This window comes from Embiotoca jacksoni, unplaced genomic scaffold (genome assembly GCF_022577435.1).
Source record: "Embiotoca jacksoni isolate LCO1_2020_lvr unplaced genomic scaffold, fEmbJac1.0.p SCAF_89, whole genome shotgun sequence".
In the NCBI taxonomy this organism is placed as follows: domain Eukaryota; kingdom Metazoa; phylum Chordata; class Actinopteri; family Embiotocidae; genus Embiotoca; species Embiotoca jacksoni.
In genome coordinates this window covers 363,336-388,107 of record NW_027185446.1, presented here as the reverse complement: position 1 = coordinate 388,107, position 24,772 = coordinate 363,336, and the positions used below count along the sequence as shown (strand labels likewise).

At 42.3% G+C, this 24,772-nt stretch overlaps 1 protein-coding gene across 4 annotated transcripts in view; it reads left to right on the top strand.

Annotated features, from left to right (window-relative positions):
• The first annotated feature begins 785 nt into the window (after positions 1-785).
• The window catches only part of zc3h18 (zinc finger CCCH-type containing 18), a 29,526-nt gene continuing 5,539 nt past the window's right edge, over positions 786-24,772 (top strand). For 2 of the 4 annotated variants that reach the window (XM_069139988.1, XM_069139986.1), the window contains exons 1-14: positions 786-958; positions 1,886-2,787; positions 4,359-4,443; positions 6,074-6,222; positions 6,357-6,452; positions 7,571-7,713; positions 8,411-8,440; positions 8,895-9,006; positions 9,118-9,389; positions 12,773-12,955; positions 13,096-13,221; positions 16,319-16,405; positions 16,545-16,826; positions 24,432-24,548. In XM_069139988.1, the coding sequence (XP_068996089.1) occupies positions 1,897-2,787; positions 4,359-4,443; positions 6,074-6,222; positions 6,357-6,452; positions 7,571-7,713; positions 8,411-8,440; positions 8,895-9,006; positions 9,118-9,389; positions 12,773-12,955; positions 13,096-13,221; positions 16,319-16,405; positions 16,545-16,826; positions 24,432-24,548 (2,573 nt within the window). In that variant the 5' untranslated portion in view covers positions 786-958; positions 1,886-1,896. Of the gene's footprint in view, positions 959-1,882; positions 2,788-4,358; positions 4,444-6,073; positions 6,223-6,356; positions 6,453-7,570; positions 7,714-8,410; positions 8,441-8,894; positions 9,007-9,117; positions 9,390-12,772; positions 12,956-13,095; positions 13,222-16,318; positions 16,406-16,544; positions 16,827-24,431; positions 24,549-24,772 lie in introns of all 4 variants that reach the window. The other 2 variants (XM_069139987.1, XM_069139989.1) reach the window with 2 other exon arrangements.

The window sequence follows — 24,772 nt, the reverse complement described above, 5'->3', positions numbered from 1 at the left end:
CACGTCTGCATTGGCCTCGATGTTAAGAGCCAGAAGCTCTTTATATCCAGTCTGCGACATAATATTAAACTATACGATGCGATATAATATAAAAATGTTACAAAATAATGCGATACAATATGATATGATATAATACAATAGAATACCGAGTCCCTTTAAACTGTTTATTTAAAACAAACAAAATTTAGACCAATATAATATAATATAATATAAAATAAAATAATATAATATAATATAATATAATATAACATAATATAATATAAAATAAAATAATGTAATATAATATAATATAATATAACATAATATAATATAATATAATATAATATAATATAATATAATATAATTTAATAAAACATAATATAATATAATATAATATAATATAATAAAAAATAATATAATATAATATAATATAACATAATATAATATAATATAATATAATATAATTTAATATAATTTAATTTAATAAAACATAATATAATATAATATAACATAATATAATATAATATAATATAACATAATATAATATAATATAATATAATATAATATAACATAATATAATATAATATAATATAATATAATATAATATAATATAATATAATTTAATTTAATAAAACATAATATAGTGGTCAGGGTTCTTTTCCCTCGTTAGGTTGATGTTACTGGTCTCAGATCAGATTTTCTCCCCATACTGCAGCACAGCGTCATCACTGTGACCCCTAAACTGATCTCAGATCCGCCCGCTCCCTCCTCCCTTCTCCTCCTTCGTTGTCGAATGTTGATGACGTCGTGGTAATGGCCGCTCTCGCTGTGCCGTGCGGGGTGTTTTATTTTCTCCGCCATAGCGGCTAAATTAAACCGTTAAATATTTATTCTAGGCTGTTCAGAAACGCGATATCAGCGGGGGAGGGCAGCTGTCAGCGCAGCAGAGCCGTCTTTAAAGAGCTCCGGGTCGGCAAAGGTGAATGAAAATATGTGGTTGTTGGCAGCTAGCAGAGCCTAGCTGCGCCTTTAGCTTAGCATCAGAGGAGGCGCATTGTTACGTGAAGACCGGGGAGTTGGGCCGCCGCGTCCGGGCACAGCTGAGGCAGCAGCTCCGCTCTTCTCCACCTGAGTTAACCGGGTTATATGTTCGTATTGTTCCCGGTGGAGGCGGTTTGTCGGCGGTTAGCCAGCTCGCTCCGCGTCGGGCCTTGTTGGTGTCACCAGCCGCATCACGCTGCAGCTGAACGGGCGTCGGACCTCCGGACCTCCGAGGAGACACCTGGAGGTCGAGGTGGCTCCTGTACCTGAGACAGCTGCTCCGCTGGTGGAGAAGCTCCTTCGGGTTCATCCATAAAACATGTGATCCGCAGCTGTTCTTTAAAATGTTCAGTTCACTTCGTTAATCTGTCATTTTGTTGAAGCCTGATATTCTTCAGCTTTAACTTTACAACCTTTGTCTGTTTTTAGGCAGAATCTTTTATTGTATTTTATAAAGTTAAGAAAGTTTCAATGTTTGAAAGCTCGGCATTTTTCTTCGAGGTCCAAATGAACAGCTGTTCTCAGGTTTTGCTCCAGTGTGCTTTGTTTATGATGGTCTGGATCATGAGTGGAGCTCTGGCTGCAGTCTGTTGATGCTTATTTGCTTTTAGATATATTCAGATATACGTGTTAATTATTAAGGAGAATTAGGGAATTTGGAGGAAAAAAACGTTTTTAAATCCATCAGAAATACTGAGGAATTTATATTTAACTGTTATTCTCAGTTGGAAAGATATAAAGTAGGTTTTGTGAGAATAAGTTAAAAAAGGGAGTTTGGCACGACATGAAACTCTTATTTCTATCAAAGTTCATCCCACTTGTTTCCTGTTTTGTTTCCACTCTCACTGGTGTCTGTTTCCAGCAGAACATTGTCTGATGGATACTCCTGAAAGCCCGACCCAGTCCCCTCAGTCCCCTGAGGAAGAGGAGAAGGGTCTTTCTGACAGTGAGCTGTTGGAGTCTCCTGACGAAGAGGAGGACAGGCTCATCTCTGATAGTGAGCTACTCAACGAGGAAGAGAATGGAGGCCTGGTGGAAGAGGAGGAGGGGGAGGAGGAGTTAGGGGACGAGGTGGTCCCAGACTTCGTCTCTGACCCGGAGGACGAGGAGCCTGGAGGAGACGCGGGAGGGGTGGGACAGGAGGACGAGACCATTATGCTGATGGAGGGTGATGAAGATGGTCCGCAGGGGGAGGAGGAGGAGGAGGAGGAAGACGATAGAGTTCTTGACACCCCACAGTCTCCCGATGGAGAGGACGGGGAGGAAGGATACGACGACTTCAGGAAAGACGCCTCAGCGGAGAGGGAGGCGGCCGAGGTGGACGACGAAGAGGAGGAGAAAAGCAAAGCCGAGGAGGAAGAGGAGGACGAAAGGATGAGAGCCGAGGAGAGGAGGAGAACCGAGGAGAGGAGGAGAGCCGAGGAGAGGAGGAGAGCCGTCGCCGCCAGGGAGATGAAGGACGACTCGGCGTCGGTGTCCCGCGAGCTGGACGAGCACGAGCTGGACTACGACGAGGAGGTGCCTGAGGAGCCCAGCATCCCCGCGCACGAGGAGGAGGACGAGGAGGAGGACACCAAAGTGGAGGGAGAGGAAGAGGAGGAGGAGAAGAGCGAGGACAAGAGCACGAAGAAGAAGGAGAAGAAACGGATCCTCCCGCCGTCTCCTAAAGACGGCGAGTCCAAAGGCTCCGAGAGGACACGCAGAGAATCCTTCAGAGACAAGAAGAAGGACGAAGACGACGGAGAGATCGATGAAGGAGAGATCGATGTGAGTGATCGAAGTGACGCGTTAATCACCGCGTGGATCGCCGATAATTCGCTGCATGTCCAGAAGTCTTTTTAGTGTGGAATTATTTCTTTATTTATTTCCATCGAAGCCGTTGAGCTGCAGACTGAAGTTCCAGAGACGTCCTGAGCTGATTGTATCGATTAGGAACAAGTTGGCCAAGACTCCATCAATCACTCAAACTCTATTTATAAAATAATAATAATAATAATAAACTTCATTTGTAGAGCACCTTTTCTAAAAGAAATGCAGCTCAAAGTGCTTCACTGCAAGAATTATGTAATGCAGTGATTCAGATATAAAGGAACATTTAAAAATACAGCAAAGAAAACAAATTAAGCAGAAATAGAGTTCAAATATTGAATAAAGCAATAAGAGATCTTCAGGAGTTGCTAGTTTAAGGCCGAAGTACACAGACGTGTTTTAAAGCACCGAGCAGCTTCCCTGATGTCTGCAGGCAGTTTGTTCCACAGCAGAACAGACAGAAGCTGCAAGAAACCAGCAGCAGATGATCTGTTGATGTTCTCTGAGGAACATCGTTGACCAGAGAGTCGGCCATGTCACTCGGGCCGAGCCCATTAAGAGCTTTGTATGTGAGGGGGAGGAGCTTAAAGTCAGTCCTGTGTGTTACAGGTAAACAGTGCAGAGCAGCTAGAAGTGGACTGATGTCCTCTCGGTTCTGGTTCACAGCTGAGCGGAAGTCTCTGTTGTTTTCTTTGGGAGGCCAGGAAACATTACAGGAGTCCAATCGGCTAGAAATGAAGGCGTGAATCAACTGTCGTGGTCTTGAAACCTAGATGCGAGTCTACAATCACACCGAGACTTGTTACCTCCGATTTTATCCACCGAGTTCGTTGCCCCAGATTGTTTTCCAACATTTCTCTTTATATATAGCAGTTTTCATACAAAAGCAATGAAACACAAAGGGAATCACACAGTAAAACACCAGAGGCAGGAAGTAAGTGTTAGTTTGTGATTGACTCCTCCCCTTTTATGTGAATGTGCTCACAGCTGGATTGAAAAAGCGAGTTGTTAACCAGCATTGTGTGACTGCTTAGCGTGATCTCGTTTAATAGCTTTATGTCTTGTAGTCATTCCCTGAAAGACAAATACATACAAACGTACTCATAGAACTGAAGTTACGTCCAGTAACTACTATTTATTTACTTAATTCCTGTGCACCTGTTTCATGTCAGCTCAGTGAGAAAGTCGTGCTAATTTGTCTGTTTCTTGTATACTTGACTGTAAAAAAAAAAAAAAAAAGCCCAATAAAAGCCCACAATTAAGTTATCAATGAAAAAAAATGGACCTCAAACTGCTGAAAACCAGACCAGAGTATCAGCATTTTTAAAACGCACCCTATTGGTATCTACTGAAACCAACCGGTGTCTCACTGTTTCATCAGTTCCTACTTCAAATGTAGTGAATAACAGCTGCTCCAGAATATCATCTTTTAAACATGGATTATAAATAAACTCTCTCCTGTCAGAATTAGTACGTAGGATCCAGGAAGAGGCTCTGATGTGTCACGTCTTTGTCTCGTGTGTGTTCAGGATGACGACCTGGAGGAGGGCGAAGTGAAAGACCCCTCAGACAGGAAGATCCGACCTCGTCCCGTCTGCAGGTTCTTCATCAAAGGTAGGTGGTGAACATCGCAGCTCCACCGGTCTATCAGCAGGACGGGTTTTATTTGATCTCTTTAAATGTATAACAGTCCAGATCTTTAGTCATATGGGTTTTAAGAGCAGTTACAGATGGTGACTGTTTGTTTCAGCTTTTATCATGTGAGTCGATCTCCAGCAGAGGGAGCTGTTGAACTTAATATGGATTTCAGTTTTACTTCATCTCTGCCCTTAATAAGACATAACAGGAAACTGGTGACTCACTTATTATTGATTGAGAAAAAATATAGAAGAAGAATACAATTTGTACCATAATCAACCAAAATGTACTTGTTTTGACAAATGTATTTTATTAAACTGGCATCTCTCACAAACCAATATCAAAGTCAACGTATCTGTATTCAGTATTTTTCTCTTAAGTTTGCGGAGGACTTACGAGCACCTGTTTGTTCTGGGTTTTGAGGGTCTGCCCCCAAGCAACTTTTACATTTTTCAATTATAATTATATAATTTCTGAACATTATTATCACCGCATCTGTATAAAAAAAATGCCCAGAAATTTGGGAAATAGAGCCGGTAATAAACAAACAACAGCAAAGCAATGAAAAGTGTTTTTGTTAATTTGATGCTGCCCACAATGATTTGGGTCTTATGTTGAGGAAAACTCTTACATTTCTTTTAACCATCGATTCGTACCCAGATCAACACATTCGTCATGACTGAACATACCATTCATAATAGCCTACTCAGCTTCTTTTGTTCATGTCATAAAAGTCACATAAGTCCAATTATTAATAACACAGTTATGAGTTTAATGTCCCGTTTTAATGTGTTCTGGCAAAATGTTTGTTCTTCTGTTACGTCGGTCTGACTCTGATTTATTCCCCTTCAGTGACATCCAACAACACCTGAAATATCTTTTTATAGCACACCTGTATCTCTCATGTTGTGTTCCAGATGCTGTAGTTGTGTATTTATATTCTGAGTACAAGTACCAGGATGATGCACTCAGAACGCTCTTATTGTGACAGCTGATGTAGTCCTTGTTTCTATATTAGTCACAGACCGTCTGTTCTGGAAACATACGCAGCTTTTAGGAACTTTTATCTCCACGGTTCTCTAAGTTCAATAAATAAATTTTAAAGAAAGATTAGAACTAAAATATTTCTGTGATGTGCAGCATGATTATTATCAAAGGAAGTGATTACATATGAATTCCTTTATCAGGTAGAGCTACATTTTCCTTTCTTGACTTGCAATTTTTCCTAATTCACATAATTTTACTGCAAAAACTCACTTAAAACTCAGTAAATTACATCACAATTTTTTTTATCAAATCCATCGCAAAATCAAAAAATGTCGATCACAACAATCACTAAAAACCTCTGAAGTCCTGGAGGGACGGAAGTACGTCATCAGGAAAAAAGAATGAAAGGAAATTCAACACACCTTTTTATTTTACACCAAGTGCACGATAAACATGTATGTGAACTTTACGAGGTGTCGTTGGACTCATGTTGTCTCTAATTCTTTCATTTCTATTGAATTAAGCAGAATAGGAAAACATGTTCTCATTTAATCATACAAAGTCCATTCGATCTGCTGCCTGCTGATGGTTTTAAACTGCTGCTTCATGTCTCCTGCAGGAAACTGTACGTGGGGAATGAACTGCAGGTTCATCCACCCCGGAGTCAATGACAAGGGCAACTACTCCCTCATCAGCAAGCCGGACCCCTTCTCACCGAACGGAGCGCCACCTGGAGGACCTCACCCGCTCATACCCAACAACCCCTGGGTACGCCGCTCCGTGTTTCTGCACTGCTTTTTAAACACGAAGAAGAAATAGTGCTACTGCTGTCACAGTATTACTATAGCAGCTCTCTGTGATGATGCGTGTGGATATTAAACATGAATCTTTCACCGCTCCAGGCCGGTCCGGCCGTGGAGGAGCTCCCCCCACCTCCTCCTCCAGCAGAGCCTCCCGTGGAGAGCGCCTGGGAGAGAGGGCTGAGGCACGCCAAAGAGGTAAACACTTCCTGTAATATCTGCTGTGTGAGAGTGTAAACCGACCGCCACCTGTTTGTTTAGTGACAAACTCAAGAGCTGGTAAATTACAGGATTAGCAGCTTTATCAGGCCGCCAGGTTTCCTGTCAGCCACGTGGAAAGTGTCACTCTTATAAATAACAGCAGCAGCTCCAACCATAAAATAGCTGCCAGTTTATTAGGTACACCTGACTAAAACTAATCCAGTCTAATTAAAGAGCAATAAATCCTCCCGTCATGAAGACTAACGTCATAATGTTGTTTCTAGAGCTTCTGTTTTGTGTTGCTGTTGAAGTGCATTAATCAGGGATGTGTTCATAAGTCTGCAACCATTAATAGAAATGAGGTGGGCAAAATACACCTGTGATTATTAGATAGAGGTTTAACCAATCAGCAACTAGCAGTGATGTCATCGTTGGTGGACGTTATGAAGCCTCCAGTTCAGATTCTGTCCGTCACCATCTTGCTAGTTCGGAGCGGTTTGGAGCAGGAAGTGACCATATTTGGACGAGCTGGGGGAGGAGCCAGCGGTGGATCTGACCGATCTGATTGGAAACCTGACGATACTACGTCCCGCCCACCGATAGCTGTAACCTGATAATGCAGAAGTGTCTTCCGCTGCAATACCAGCGAGTGCCACTAGAGGTCGGCTCCAAAAAGCCTCCAGCTCCATAGACTCCCATTCAACTTCTCTCATCAAATCCAAAGTGAATAAAATGTGTCCATCAGTTATCTCGGTGTTGTTAGCTAAAGTCACTCCTTCTTATTAGTTTTCTGGAGGTCCATCTGAAAATAATCCCTCATTCATTAGAAAAGAAGATTCAAGAAGACCTGTTTTTGGGGGCGTGTCTGTTTGATTTTGTTTCAGTTCATCCAAATACGGTCACTTCTGGCTAACCCTGCTAGCATGCTACGTGGAACTCGAAGAACGCATCTTGTTCCAGTGCTTTTATTAGGAACACATTATTAGCTCTGCAGTGAACATGTCCCTCATGTCGTCACGTCTTTTAAAAACTTGTAGATTTCTGTGTTATTTGGAGAAGCCTGAAGAGAACCTACAGCAGTCTGTTGTGTGAATGTTTAATTGTGCGTCCCGTAGGTCCTGAAGAAGGCCACCATCCGGAAGGAGCAGGAGCCGGACTTTGAGGAGAAACGCTTCAACGTGACGATCGGAGAGGACGAGAGAGAATTCGACAAAGAGAACGACTTCTTCAGAGAACGCAGCTACCGCATCATCCGAGAGTACGATTCACTTTTTCTAAAACAAGTCATTCGAATGAATATCGATTGACACGCCATTTGTTCGAATGTGTGTTCCACAGACATTAATTTCATCATTTAGATTTTTTTTTTTACTTTAACACAATGTTCTTCCAGCAGATGGATTTTTAACAGTTGCATTAACGCATCAAAATAACACGTTTATACGTCCCTTTTCAGTCAAAGTCTCTCCGCTGGTCCGAGGTGGCGGATTAACAACTAATGATCATATGGAGTCAAATAGGGGCTACAATAGGTCTATCTGATGGTGATGTGTTACGCCCTCTGCTGGATGACAAGGCAAGCTACTACAAACAGTCTGCTGCACTTATAGACCGAACATTTAGAATTCGAACGGGTCATTACAGTTCGAATGTTCGAATTTTGATTGAAAAGCGACAGCCCGTAGACGTTGTCATCACGGTTTGGATTTTACAGCACTTAAGAATAAGGAGAACAAACATGAGCTTGTCAAATGTGTTGGGCCAAAACAAAGAAGATCAGGGCCTGCAGGCTGCTCTGATTACGAGTTTCTTTGGTCCCATACTACACTCCCTCAGAGGGTTGTTAAAGAATTCAGCTCCTTCTACACTTAAAACACAAGTTCCCTCTGAGTGCCCTGAGTGAAGTAAATACACAAAAGTGACACGATTCATTTCTCATCTGTGTTCTCTTTCAGTGAAATGGAGTTCAGAGATCCTGTATATGGGTGAGTGGAATGAAAACACACTCATAGCACACTATTCCTGATCAAAACGCACGTTTGGATCTATTTTTTTTTCAAGAATTGTCTTAAAGCGGCGAGACTAGTTTAAAACATTATGCGTACAGAATAATAAGCAGAAGAACTATGATGAAGAGTAATAGTTTGTTGGGATACTAATTAAAGAAAACTGTAAATGAGCATGTTTTGTCCATTTTAACAAACACATGTTAACATATTAGACCTGTGAGCAGAAGTCAAGCTCTGATGTAATAACGGGAAAAAATGAGAAAGCCTAAAATGATTTGCAGAAATTTATTTTTAAGCAAATGTACATAATTCTGTATCATCCTATTAAAATGTCTTTTATCAGTTTGTAAAAAAACCAACAGAACAAATAGAAAAATTAATTATTGAACATCTAAGAAGCCTTTATAATCGAATGTGTTTCCCTGTGCAGTGACCCGTACGCCGACCCGTACTACGACTATGAAATGGAGGCCCTGTGGCGCGGCGGCCAGTACGAAAACTTCCGAGTGCAGTACACCGAAGCTCCTCTTCCTTACTACGGCGTGAGTATCGCTCATTAAAGGGTCGTTCCTCCACAGACAGGCTGAGCAGACACGAGAGGAGCGGACAGACGCCTTGTCCACAGTCTCATCAGAACATGTTCGTCTCGACAGGAGCGCGAACGCGAGCGCGACCCTCGGGAGCGGCACCGCGACCGCGAGCGGGAGAGGGACCACCGCGAGAGGGAGCGGCGCCAGCGGGAGAGGGAGCGGGAGAGGGAGCGGGAGCGGGAGAAGGAGAGGATGCGGCGGAAGGAGGAGTGGGAGAGGGACCGGATGAAGCGCGACGAGAAGGAGAGGCCGAGGATGCGTCCTCCTCGAGACCCCCGGGAGAAGAAGGACGAGGACAAACTGAAGCCGCGCTCGCCGCTCAACATGCCGCCGAAGTAAGTGACCTTTCAGTTGGTTTCTCTGGATCAACCAGACGCCACCAATAACACTCATTATGTAATTATGAGGTGTTGTTTTGTTTGACACGCCTTGTAATTATTTGTGTGATGCAGACTGCCATCACAACTAAAGCTGGAGTTCTTCTCTTATTGGTACTTGATCTTTGATATTGATTCTGTTCGGGATATTTCAGTTATACGACCAATTTGTCTTGGATATGAAACAGAATATCAGAGAACTGATTCTGTAAAATTGTACAAAAAAGCACTCTAATAGAGTTATAACTAATATGGAAGCTCCCTGTGCAGACAGCCTTGATGGGTTGTCAACTGAAGCTCTGACAGACAAGCAAACTGTACAGGAGACAGCAGAGAGAATAACTGCAGGAATGCTAATAATATGGAGTAAATTACGAATAAAAATCAATGGAGATGCAGTTCATGGATTAAACAAACAGAAATGACTGCTTTTGGCCAAACCAGCAAATTTAATACCTTAAGGTCAAATAACTTCTTCCAATTGATGCGGAACTCATAAAACTGCAGAATTATTATAAATCAGTGCCTCTCATTGATGATGTACTAATACAGATATTAAATCTAATGTTGCAGTGTTTACAAATCCATAAAGTCATTGTTTACATGTTCTCATCAGTTAATTTTATTACAGTGAAGTTCTCCTTTTATTTTACAACTATATATATATATATATATATATATATATACATATATAACTATAAGAATTTAGAGCCGACGTAAAAACAACAAAACAGGTTCCCTAAAGTGCAAATTAAACTCAACTGTGGCTTTATATTTATTCTTTTCTTTTCACTGCCACAAAATAAAACTTTTTATTAATTGATTCCACTTCCTGCTGAAGGGTCTCCTGTTGTGTTGCGTGAAGTCTAAGAGAATATGTGGTTGGCCTTCTTTCAGCTCGTCTGTAGAAACGTTTTTCTGACCTCAGTAACTTTCCTACATTGTGATTCAGAATTGGCAAATCTTACCGAGGTGTCGCGGCTCGTCGCCGAATTCCAGCGGTGTCGCTCACTTCCATTGTTTTGTCGTCTTGTTTTGAAATTGTGGAAGTTTGCAGTGGTTTTTGCATCAGTAATAATGACATTCTTCCGACAACTGCAATATCAACAAATGGAAGCCAACACCCACATCATGCTTTTATGTTGACTGACGAGTGACGTAAAGCTCTTTTGAAACTTCACCTGCCAGAGACGCACGCTGGAAATCCTCCTCGGAGGAAGCGCTCTTCTCATTCATCATTTTTTAATTGTTTATTTACATCGTTGCAGTGTTCGTCTTTAATATGCAGGATGAAAAATGACTTCAGGATGGATATATAAAAACAAATGAAACCATAATTCTTCATTTATTTATTTATTTATATACGAGGTGCGTTCAGTACAGTGATGCACACGGAGCAGCAGGAATGTTAAAGATTTTGTTCCCCAAATTCTGATGTTTCTCTGCTCCTGTTTCAGGTCCAAGGTGACATCACAGATGTTCATGAAGCAGACAAAAGCAAACGATTCCGAGCAAATGTACACGTGGCAGAAGCTAGCTTTCCTAACTTTGTTCAGACCTACTTTGTTTTCAATATTCAGACACAGAAATATAATAATAATATAATTATATGATAATATAAGTAAATAAAAGCAAAAGTATCCAAATGTAAAAATAAATCCTTTAAATTTAGGAAATGATGTCCACTTTCATCACCAAAATATATTTGCTTTTTATTTAGTAATTGTGTAATCACATTTGTGCATTTATTGATTTATTTATTTTTGATCCTGAAGTAATTTTTTCGTCTCCATAGTAACAAGTCTTAAATATGAATATGGTGAAATATTATATTTCAGTGCAGCTTCCTGCAGGTCAGTTGCTTCATTTGTTCGTGGAGTTTGTTCAAAGTTCAGCTGCTGTTGGTGTAATTATTGATCATCCGCCCGCTGGACCGCCTCGTTTCTTTCCAGACGGCCTGGCAAGCTGATGAAATCATTAAACTTATTTACTTTTTTCATCCCTTCCTCAAAAGGAAGTATTTATTTGATAAAAAAAAACAAAAAACATTTAGGAGCTAAAAATAGCTCGTGTTGTGGTTCTATTTTTAGCAGAGTCAGGCTCTGATGAGGTCACCTGTTGGCTCTTGCATCATGTGGAGTTTCCACGTGGGGGGGGGCATTGTTTGTGTACATGCGTTCAGTTTGTTTGATGTAATTTTGGAGGGGGGGGATATTTCCTCGCTGTTCATTTCCTCCAACAAATATTTATGTTACACACTTGAATGTTGATGTCATTTTCATTAAAATAGATATTAATCTGTCAACGGGGGAAAATCCCTCTAAATGTTGTAGCTGTGCATAATTATCCATTCAGCTCCCGGACATGTCTGCAGTTTAGTCCTTATAATCAGTTCAAAGAGTCTGTGAATCATTTGATGGAAATTTAAGTTTCTTTTAGCTAAAACTTAACTTATTCTGATTAATTTAAAGTCATCAGTGGGTATTTTTCCAATGTTTTCTGACAGAACAAAAAAATTGGCTGATTAATTGATAATAAAACAAAACAGCAGCTGGAGTTGTTTTCATTGTCTGTATTTCAATTAAAGTTAAACCAGTTTTCTGCATCATGACTTTGTCTTCTGGTTTCCATCCAAATGCAGCACAACTTTTGCAAAAGAAAATGCAAATTAATGCACTTTATTATCAACTGTCATGATGCAGATATTAAGTCTTGGTTCGCTGGTGTTGCTCATCTTTAGTCAGGTGCCTTTAAACCACAGATCTCAGAAGTGTCTTAAGCTGCAATACCAGCGAGTGCCACTAGAGGTCGGCTCCAAAAAGCCTCCGGCTCCATAGACTCCCATTCAACTTCTCTCATCAAATCCAAAGTGAATAAAATGTGTCCATCAGTTATCTCAGTGTTGTTAGCTAAAGTCACTCCTTCTTATTAGTTTTCTGGAGGTCCATCTGAAAATAATCCCTCATTCATTAGAAAAGAAGATTCAAGAAGACCTGTTTTTGGGGGCGTGTCTGTTTGATTGACATTCATGACACTTACTGATAAAACTTTGTAGTTTGGCTTTCTTGAAGAAATTGTATTTTCTTGATTCCTGTTGTTCTGGTTTTGTACCCTCATGGTTGAAATGCACTTATTGTAAGTAGCTTTGGATAAAAGCGTCAGATAAATGAAATGTAAATTCAAAGATTTATCAGTTTTTGATAAAAGACAGATTTTCCAGGAGGTTGTAAAATATTTTGCTCCTTCAAGTCGACAGTTGATCAGATCTTAAAACTAGCTGCTTCATCTGGTCAATAAATGATTAAAGATTATTTTATTGATCACCTTTAAAATGCTCTCAGCAGGCCGATGGAGCCTCCCTCCAAGAAGGAGGTTCTTCCAGTCATGAGGCGACCGGACGAGTGGAAGGACCCGTGGCGCCGGTCCAAATCCCCAAGGAGACGTCCCGGCCTGGGCTCCCCGCCGCGAGGCCGCCGGAGACATCGTCCCTCGGGCTCCTCCGTCTCCCTGTCCAACTCCTCCAGGTAGGATGTCCTCTCCACAACGCCAGGAAACCTTTCATCACAGCAGGAGGCTGTCGTATTTAAATCTTTAACCCCGTGTCCTCCGTCTTTGTTGTGTCATGTTTAAATCTTTAACCCCGTGTCCTCCGTGTGCGCCGCAGGTCTTCGTCTCGATCTTCATCCTACACCGGCTCCGGGTCATCTCGCTCCCGTAGCCGCTCCTCCTCCTTCAGCTCGTACTCCAGCCACTCGTCCCAGCGCAGCTCCTTCAGCGGCAGCCGGTCCAGGTACACACAGAGAGAGAGTCAGTTTTCTTTATAAAGACTGACTTTATGTTGTTAATACTTTCAGCACAGCTTCTGATGACGATGTTTTTTTGCGGGAAAATCGTGTGAATTCGAAAAATTGTAACGATGAACAGCTTAAGTAAGACTTAATTGAAAAGTGTCATTAGGACTCCTCACGGCGTCTCAGGTGACAGCGTGGCCTTATGGGTAGTTTGATCTGCAGGGAGACATGCTGACAGGTCACATTGTCACACACATACACACCTGCAATAAGCAGAGATGGCTGTTTGCATATCTGCGAGGCTCAGAGTGATACTGCAGGTGCATTCCAATTCAACTTTATTTCTATAGCGCCAAATCACAACACAGGTTATTTCATGGTACTTAACACATTAAAGTCTTTACAGCAAGACTTTACAATATTATACAGAGAAACCAACAATTCAACAATTCCCACATAAGTTAGGAGGGAAAAAACTCCTCTTTAAGGGAGAAAAACCTCCAACAGGGAAGAAAAACTCCTTTTAACAGGAAGAAACCTCCGACAGAACCAGGATCAGAGGTGGGCGGAGCATCTGTTAACAGAACCAGGATCAGAGGTGGGCGGAGCTTCTGTTAACAGAACCAGGATCAGAGGTGGGCGAAGCTTCTGTTAACAGAACCAGGCTCAGAGGTGGGCGGAGCATCTGTTAACAGAACCAGGCTCAGCGGTGGGCGGAGCATCTGTTAACAGAACCAGGATCAGAGGTGGGCGGAGCATCTGTTAACAGAACCAGGCTCAGAGGTGGGCGGAGCATCTGTTAACAGAACCAGGCTCAGCGGTGGGCGGAGCATCTGTTAACAGAACCAGACTCAGAGGTGGGCGGAGCATCTGTTAACAGAACCAGGATCAGAGGTGGGAGGAGCATCTGTTAACAGAACCAGGATCAGAGGTGGGAGGAGCATCTGTTAACAGAACCAGGATCAGAGGTGGGAGGAGCATCTGCCTCGACCGGTTGGGGTGAGAGGAGAGCAGAGAGAGAAAAGGACAGCATAGAGATAGAAGAGAAGAACCGTTGGTGGAGACGACAAGCGCAGAGCAGAGACATGCAGCTCCATGACGGGACATCTGGAAAAGAAAGAACAGAAACTAGACGAGCGAAGGAACTGAATGGAGACAACAGATAATAATAAGAAACTATGGGAGAGAAAAAGATGGTGAGGTATGAGTCAGTTAAAGAGTAGGAGGAAAGAAAAGAAGCTCAGCATGTAACGAGGTCCTCCAGCAGCCTCGGCCTATAACAGCATAACTAAGGGTTGGTTCAGGTCTACCTGAGCCAGCCCTAACTATAGGCTTCATCAAGAAGGAACGTTTTGAGTCTAATCTTAAAGCTAGAGAGGGTTTCTGCCCCTCCAACACAAACTGGGAGCTGGTTCCACAGGGGAGGAGCCTGAAAACTGAAGCTCCGCCTCCCATTCTACTTCTGGAAACTCTAGGAACCACAAGTAGACCAGCGTACTGAGAGAGAAGTGCTCTGCTAGGATTATATGGTTCTATAAGATCTCTAAGATATGATGGAGCCTGGTCATGTAGAGCTTTGTAAGTCATCAAGAGAATTTTAAATTATATTCTTGATTTCACAGGAAGCCAGTGAAGAGAAGATAAAACTGGAGAAATATGATCTCTCTTGATAAATCCTGTCAGTGCTCTTGCTGCAGCATTTTGGATCAGCTGCAGGTTTTTAATGAGTAATTTGGACATCCTAACAACAAGGAATTACAATAATCTAGTCTAGAAGTAACAAACGCATGAATGAGTTTTTCTGCGTCATGCTGAGGAAGGATTTTCCTGATTTTATTAATATTACGTAGATGAAAGAAGGCAGTTCTGGAGATTTGCCTTATGTGGTGTCTAAAGGACAAATCCTCATCAAAGATGACTCCAAGGTTCCTCACAGTTTTGCTGGAGGCCAAGACAACATCATCTAGAGTAACTAAGTGATCACAGAAAGAGTTTCTGAGGTGTTTAGGACCAAGTACAAGAACTTCTGTTTTGTCTGAATTTAGAAGCAGGAAGTTTTTGGTCATCCAGGCCTTTATGTCTTTTAGACAGGCTTCAAGTTTTACTAACTGATTAGTTTCATCTGGTTTTATAGAAAGATATAGCTGAGTGTCATCTGCATAACAATGGAAGTTGATGCAGTGCTTCCTGATGACATCTCCTAATGGAAGCATGTAGAAAGTAAAAAGTATTGGGCCTAACACTGAGCCTTGTGGAACTCCATAACTAACTCTTGTTTGTCTGGAAGACTCATTGTTGACATGGACAAACTGGAATCTATCTGATAAGTAGGATTTGAACCAGTCTAAAGCAGTTCCTTTAATCCTCGTAACGTCTTCTAATCTCTGTAATAAGATTGTATGATCAATCGTATCAAAAGCAGCACTGAGGTCCAGAAGAACAAGTACAGAGACGAGTCCATTATCTGAGGCTAATAAAAGGTCGTTAGTAACTTTCACCAGAGCTGTTTCTGTGCTACAATGAACTCTAAAGACTGAACATCTTCAAACAGATCGTTCCTTTGTAAATGATCACAAAGTTGATTTGCAACAACTTTTTCAAGGATTTTAGAAATAAACGTCAAGTTGTAAATTGATCTGTAGTTTCCTAAAACAGTTGATCAAGAGTCAGTTTTTTAAGTAAAGGTTTAATTACAGCCACTTTAAAAGCCTGCGGTACATAGCCGGTTACAATAGATAGGTTGATCTGATCTAATATGGAAGTATTAATTAAAGGGAAGACTTCCTTAAAAAGTTTAGTTGGGATGAGATCTAACAGACAGCTAGAGGATCCAGATGAAGAAATAATTCTAGTTAACTCAGAGAGCTCAACAGGAGAGAAATGTTCCAAGTTTACATCTGGTCCTACAGTTGCTTCCAGGACTGCTGTTGCTTAGCAACACATCAGTGCCGTGCATTCTGGGGGAAGACCGTAGAGGCCGCACGTGGGCGACGGAGTGGGAGGAAGAAGTGACCTTGTGTCAGCTCTGTGTGTGTGTGTGTGTGTGTGTGTGTGTGTGTGTGTAACGGTACATGAACTGTCTCTGTCGTCCACCAGGTCTCGGTCGTTCTCCACGTCTCCGTCTCCAGCTGCTCCGAGGAACCCCAAGAACAAGGCGGAGCCTCATCCAGTGTTAGTTAAAGGGTAAACCTGCAGGGTCTCCATGTTCCTCCTTCAGACACACCATAATACATACAGACTGTTTATTATTTACTGACCATCAGCTGAAACACGCCGTCCATCGCTGTCAACATACTATAAAAAGGTGTTTTCCCTCCCTCAGCATGCCGCTGAAGTCGGGTGCCATGCCCCCCCCACGCAGGGAGAAGCCCCCCATGAAGAAGGCTCCCAGTCCTCCCCCCGGTGGACCGCCGGGCCGGCCCCCCAAACCCACGTTGGAGGGAGGGAAGCCCCCCACCAACCCCCGGGAGACCGGAGGGGCAGGTGGCGGGCCGGGGGGCGGCGCCGGCGGAGCGGGGAGACCCCTCCCTCCACGAGAACCCGGGAAACCTCCCAACCCGAGGGAGGGCAGGAGGAAGGAGCGGCAGCAGCAGCCGCCCCGCAGGTGAGATAAAGAAGTTGTTTTTCTGACAGGAATCCTGGGATCAGACTCGTCACCGCGGAGACGTTTTATCGTCCTCCACGACTTTTTTGTGATTGTTTTGATCAAAAATGTTTGACTTTGCGGAGAATTTTCTCCAAAATTGTGATATAATTTTTGGAGTTTTAAGTGAGATTTTTGCATAAAAATATGGGAATTACAAACAAGTCGAGAAATTATTTTTTATTTTTTTAAGCACAACTTGATAAAATAATAAATATGTAATCACTTCCTGTGATAATAATCCTGCTGCACGTCACAGAAATATTTTTGTTATATTTTTTTTATTTAGTTATTGAACTTGGAGAACCACAGGGATAAAAGTTCCTAAAAGGTCCTAAAAGCTGCGTATGTTTCCAGAACAGACCGTCTGTGACTGGAATATAGAAACAAGGACGACATCAGCTGTCAAAATAAGAGCTTTAGATGCTGTTTAATTCATGTTCATTCAACACATAGACCTGCTGGATGAAACAAAGAGACGTTTCTGACAACTGGACGTGTGGAGAAAACTCATTTAACATCCAGTAATATGGAATCATTTCCTTTGATCACAAACATTTAATCACATCATTTTAATGTGAAGAACACATTTCCCACAAACCCCGTCACTTCCTGTTTCTCCTCTTCCGGATTCCTCCAGTGAACAGAGTTTTATTTGCTGATGAAAACAGGAGCATTGTTTTATGTTAATAAAGTCAGTTTTCTTTATAAAGACTGACTTTATGTTGTTAATACTTTCAGCACAGCTTCTGATGACGATGTTTTTTGCGGGAAAATCGTGTGAATTCGAAAAATTGTAACGATGAACAGCTTAAGTAAGACTTAATTGAAAAGTGTCATTAAGACTCCTCACGGCGTCTCAGGTGAACACAGCGTGGCCTTATGGGTAGTTTGATCTGCAGGGAGACGTGCTGACAGGTCACATTGTCACACACACACACACACACACACACACACACACACACACACACACACACACACACACACCTGCAATAAGCAGAGATGACTGTTTGCATATCTGCAAGGCTCAGAGTGATACTGCAGGTGCATTCTGGGGGAAGACCGTAGAGGCCGCACGTGGGCGATGGAGTGGGAGGAAGAAGTGACCTTGTGTCAGCTCTGTGTGTGTGTGTGTGTGTGTGTGTGTGTGTGTGTGTGTGTGTGTGTGTGTGTGTGAGAGAGAGAGATACACAGACAGACAGAGCGGAAGAGTTAAAGGGCAGGGAAGAACAGTGAGAGTGTGTTCCTGTGTGTGTGTGTGTGTGTGGGCAGGATGGGTTACACGGGGAAACTATCCAGGAAAACCGGCTCCCCCTGTTTGTTATTCCTTTTATGAACTTCCCTTTGACGGGCTGATACCATCTGATAATATTCTGTTTATGAATTTCCCTCTGACGGGCTGATACCATCTGATAATATTCTGTTTATGAATTTCCCTCTGACGGGCTGATACCATCTGATAATATTCTGTTCATGAACTTCCCTCCAATGGGCTGATACCATCTGATATCTGCTGCACAACGTCTGTTTTCACTGCCTCTGCAGTTATCAGAAAGTTCAGAGAGTTCCTGAACGCAGCACGGTGATGTGTTCCTGAACGCAGCAGTAATGCAGGAGGAAGAAATAACCTTTATTATAGATTTACTATCATTTATGACCTCTCAGGGTTTATTTTTTATTTTTACGTATATCCATGACGTACATATATCCGTGACGTACGTATATCTCTGACGTACGTATATCCGTGACGTACCTATATCTCTGACGTACGTATATCCGTGACGTACGTATATCTCTGACGTACGTATATCTGTGACGTACGCATATCCGTGACGTACGTATATCCGTGACGTACGTATATCCGTGACGTACCTATATCTCTGACGTACGTATATCTGTGACGTACGTATATCCGTGACGTACCTATATCTCTGACGTACGTATATCCGTGACGTACGTATATCTCTGACGTACGTATATCCGTGACGTACGTATATCCGTAACGTACCTATATCTCTGACGTACGTATATCCGTGACGTACGTATATCTCTGACGTACGTATATCCGTGACGTACGTATATCCGTGACGTACGTATATCCGTAACGTACCTATATCTCTGACGTACGTATATCTGTGACGTACATATATCTGACGTACGTATATCCGTAACGTACCTATATCTCTGACGTACGTATATCTGTGACGTACATATATCTGACGTACGTATATCCGTAACGTACCTATATCTCTGACGTACGTATATCCGTGACGTACGTATATCTCTGACGTACGTATATCCGTGACGTACGTATATCCGTGACGTACGTATATCCGTAACGTACCTATATCTCTGACGTACGTATATCTGTGACGTACATATATCTGACGTACGTATATCCGTAACGTACCTATATCTCTGACGTACGTATATCCGTGACGTACGTATATCTCTGACGTACGTATATCCGTGACGTACGTATATCCGTGACGTACGTATATCCGTAACGTACCTATATCTCTGACGTACGTATATCTGTGACGTACATATATCTGACGTACGTATATCCGTGACGTACGTATATCTGTGACGTACATATATCTGACGTACGTATATCCGTGACGTACGTATATCTCTGACGTACGTATATCCGTGACGTATGTATATCTGTGACGTACATATATCTGACGTACGTATATCCGTGACGTATGTATATCCGTGACGTACGTATATCTCTGACGTACGTATATCCGTGACGTATGTATATCCGTGACGTACGTATATCTCTGACGTACGTATATCTGTGACGTACGTATATCCGTGACGTACGTATATCCGTGACGTACCTATATCTCTGACGTACGTATATCCGTGACGTACGTATATCTGTGACGTACCTATATCTCTGACGTACGTATATCCGTGACGTACGTATATCTGACGTACGTATATCCGTGACGTACGTATATCCGTGACGTACGTATATCTGACGTACGTATATCTGTGACGTAGATCTGATGTACGTACAGTGGTGTGAAAAAGTGTTTGCCTCCTTCCTGATTTCTTATTTTTTTGCATGTTTGTCACACTTAAATGTTTCAGATCATCAAACAAATTTAAATATTAGTCAAAGACAACACAAGTAAACACAAAATGCAGTTTTTAAATGAAGGTTTTTATTATTAAGGGAGAAAAACAATCCAAACCCACATGGCCCTGTGTGAAAAAGTGTTTGCCTCCTAAACCTAATAACTGGTTGGACCACCCTCAGCAGCAACAACTGCAATCAAACGTTTACGATAACTTCCAATGAGTCTTTTCCAGCTGTGGAGGAATGTTGGCCGACTCATCTTTACAGAGTTGTTGTAATTCAGCCACATTGGAGGGTTTTCCAGCACCAACCTCCTTTTTAAGGTCATGCCACAGCATCTCAATAGGATTCAGGTCAGGACTTTGACGAGGCCACTCCAAAGTCTTCATTTTGTTTTTCTTCAGCCATTCAGAGGTGGACTTGCTGGTGTGTTTTGGATCATTGTCCTGCTGCAGAACCCAAGTTGGCTTCAGCTTGAGGTCACGAACAGATGGCCGGACATTCTCCTTCAGGATCTTTTGGTAGACGGTAGAATTCATGGTTCCATTTATCACAGCAAGTCTTCCAGGTCCTGAAGCAGTAAAACAGCCCCAGACCATCACACTACCACCACCATATTTTACTGTTGGTATGAGGTTCTTCTTCTGAAATGCGGTGTTACTTTTACACCAGATGCAACGGGACACACACCTTCCAAAAAGTTCAACTTTGGTCTCGTCAGTCCACAGAGTATTTTCCCAAAAGTCTCAGGGATCATCAAGATGTTTTCTGGCAAAAATGAGACGAGTCTTAATGTTGTTTTTGCTCAGCGGTGGTTTTGGTCTTGGAACTCTGCCATGCAGCCATTTCTGTCGAGTCTCTTTCTTCTGGTGGAGTCATGAACACTGACCTGAACTGAGGCAAGTGAGGCCTGCAGTTCTTTGGATGTTGTCGTGGGGTCTTTTGTGACCTCTCGGATGAGATATACGTTGCTCTCGTGGGGTAATTTTGGTCGGCCGGCCGCTCCTGGGAAGGTTCACCACTGTTCCATGTTTTCTCCATTTGTGGATAATGGTTCTCACTGTGGTTCTCTGGAGTCCCAAAGCTTTAGAAATGGCTTGAGAACCTTTTCCAGACTGATAGATCTCAATTACTTTCTTTCTCATTTGTTTCTGAATTTCTTTGGATCTCAGCATGATGTCTATCTTCTGAGGATCTTTTGGTCTACTCCACTTTGTCAGGCAGGTCCTATTTAAGTGATTTCTTGATTGAGAACAGGTGTGTCAGTAATCAGGTCTGGGTGTGGCTAGAGAAATTGAACTCAGGTGTGATAAACCACAGTTAAGTTATGTTTTAACAGGAGGGGGCAAACACTTTTTCACACAGGGCCATGTGGGTTTGGATTGTTTTTCTCCCTTAATAATAAAAACCTTCATTTAAAAACTGCATTTTTGTGTTTACTTGTGTTATCTTTGACTAATATTTAAATTTGTTTGATGATCTGAAACATTTAAGTGTGACAAACATGCAAAAAAATTGGAAATCAGGAAGGCGGCAAACACTTTCACACCACTGTATATCTGAGACGTATGTATATCTGACATACGTATATCTGTGGCGTATGTATATCTGACGTACGTATATCCGTGACGTACGTATATCCGTGACATATATCTGACATACGTATATCCGTGACGTACGTATATCCGTGACATACGTATATCCGTGACGTACGGATGTCCGTGACATATATCTGACATACGTATATCCGTGATGTACGTATATTTGTGACATATATGACGTACGTATATCCGTGACATATATCTGACATATGTATATCCGTGACGTAAGTATATTTGTGACATATATCTGACATACGTATATCCATGACATACGTATGTCCGTGACATATATCTGACATACGTATATCCGTGACATACGTATATTTGACATATATGACGTACGTATATCCGTGACATATATCTGACGTACGTATATCCGTGACATATATCTGACGTATGTATATCCGTGACATATATCTGACGTATGTATATCCGTGACATATATCTGACGTACGTATATCCGTGACATATATCTGACGTGCGTATATCTGTGACGTATATCCGTGACATATATCGGACGTACGTATATCCGTGACATATATCTGACGTACGTATATCTGTGACATACATCTGACGTACATATATCCGTGACATATATCTGACGTACGTATATCTGTGACGTATATCCGTGACATATATCGGACGTACGTATATCCGTGACATATATCTGACGTACGTATATCTGTGACATACATCTGACGTACGTATATCCGTGACGTATATCTGACGTACGTATATCCGTGACGTACGTATATTTGTGACGTATATCTGACGTACGTATATCCGTGACATATATCTGACGTACGTATATCTGTGACGTACGTATATTTGTGACGTATATCTGACATACGTATATCCGTGACGTATATCTGACGTACGTATAGCCATGACGTACGTATATTTGTGACGTATATCTGACGTACGTATATCCGTGCCGTATATCTGACGTACGTATATCCGTGACGTATATCTGACGTACGTATATCCGTGACATATATCTGACGTACATATAGCCATGACGTACATATATTTGTGACGTATATCTGACATACGTATATCCGTGACATATATCTGACGTACATATAGCCATGACGTACGTATATTTGTGACGTATATCTGACGTACGTATATCCGTGACATATATCTGACGTACGTATATCCGTGACGTATATCCGTGACGTACGTATATTTGTGACGTATATCTGACGTACGTATATCCGTGACATATGTCTGACGTACATATATCAGTGACATATATCTGACGTACGTATATTTGTGACATATCTGACGTACGTATATCCGTGACGTAAATCTGGCGTGCACATATGTTACGTACGTATATTTGTGATATATATCTGACGTATGTATATCCGTGACGTACTTATATCTGCGATGTATATCCGTGACGTACGTATATCCGCGACGTATATCCACGACGTACGTATATCTGCGACATATCCGTGACGTACGTATATCCGTGACGTATATCCGCGACGTATATCCGTGACGTACGTATATCTGTGACGTATATCCGCGACGTATATCCGCGACGTACGTATATCCGCGACGTATATCCGTGACGTACGTATATCCGTGACGTACGTATATCTGTGACGTATATCCGCGACGTATATCCGTGACGTATATCCGCGACGTATATCCGTGACGTACGTATATCCGTGACGTACGTATATCTGTGACGTATATCCGCGACGTATATCCGTGACGTACGTATATCTGTGACGTATATCCGCGACGTATATCCGTGACGTACGTATATCTGTGACGTATATCCGTGACGTACGTATATCCGCGACGTATATCCATGATGTACGTATATCTGTGACGTATATCCGCGACGTATATCTGTGACGTACGTATATTTGTGACGTATATCTGACATACGTATATCCGTGACATATATCTGACGTACGTATATTTGTGACGTATAGCTGACATACGTATATCCGTGATGTATATCTGACGTACGTATAGCCATGACGTACGTATATTTGTGACGTATATCTGACATACGTATATCCATGACATATATCTGACGTACGTATATCCGTGACGTATATCTGACGTACGTATCTCCGTGACGTATATCTGACGTACGTATATCCGTGACGTACGTATATTTGTGACGTATATCTGACGTACGTATATCCATGACATATGTCTGACGTACGTATATCCGTGACATATATCTGGCGTGCACATATCCGTGACGTATATCTGACGTACGTATAGCCATGACGTACGTATATTTGTGATATATATCTGACGTATGTATATCCGTGACGTACTTATATCTGCGATGTATATCCGTGACATACGTATATCCGCGACGTATGTATATCCGTGACGTACGTATATCCGTGACGTATATCCGCGACGTATATCCGTGACGTACGTATATCCGTGATGTACGTATATCCGTGACGTACGTATATCCGTGACGTACGTATATCTGTGACGTATATCCGTGACGTACGTATATCTGTGACGTATATCCGTGACGTACGTATATCCGTGACGTACGTATATCCGCGACGTATATCCGTGATGTACGTATATCTGTGACGTATATCCGCGACGTATATCCGTGACGTACGTATATCTGTGACGTACGTATATCTGTGACGTATATCCGTGACGTACGTATATCCGTGACGTACGTATATCTGTGACGTATATCCGTGACGTACGTATATCCGTGACGTACGTATATCTGTGACGTATATCCGTGACGTACGTATATCCGTGACGTACGTATATCTGTGACGTATATCCGCGACGTATATCCGTGACGTACGTATGACGTACGGCGCTTCGTGTTGATGACCTCCGTGTCGTCTCCGTGTCCTCCAGGAGAACCGTGAGCGGGAGCGTCAGTGGAAGCGGCAGCAGTTACTCCGGGTCCAGCTCCAGGTCCCGGTCCTCCTCCAACTCCCTGTCACGCTCGCGCTCCGGATCCAGGAAGTCCAGGTACCCGCCCACTCTGTGACATCACAGCCTCAGTCTTGACAGACAGGTTATTTCTGTAAATGATCACAGTGGACGACTTTTCTCAGGAATGAAAACTTATTTACAATTTGGATTCGTGTGTTGCATTCATCAGTTATTGCGTGTGACCAGGTGTGTGTGTGACCAGGTGTGTGTGTGGCCAGGTGTGTGCGTGTGTGACCAGGTGTTTGCGTGTGACCAGGTGT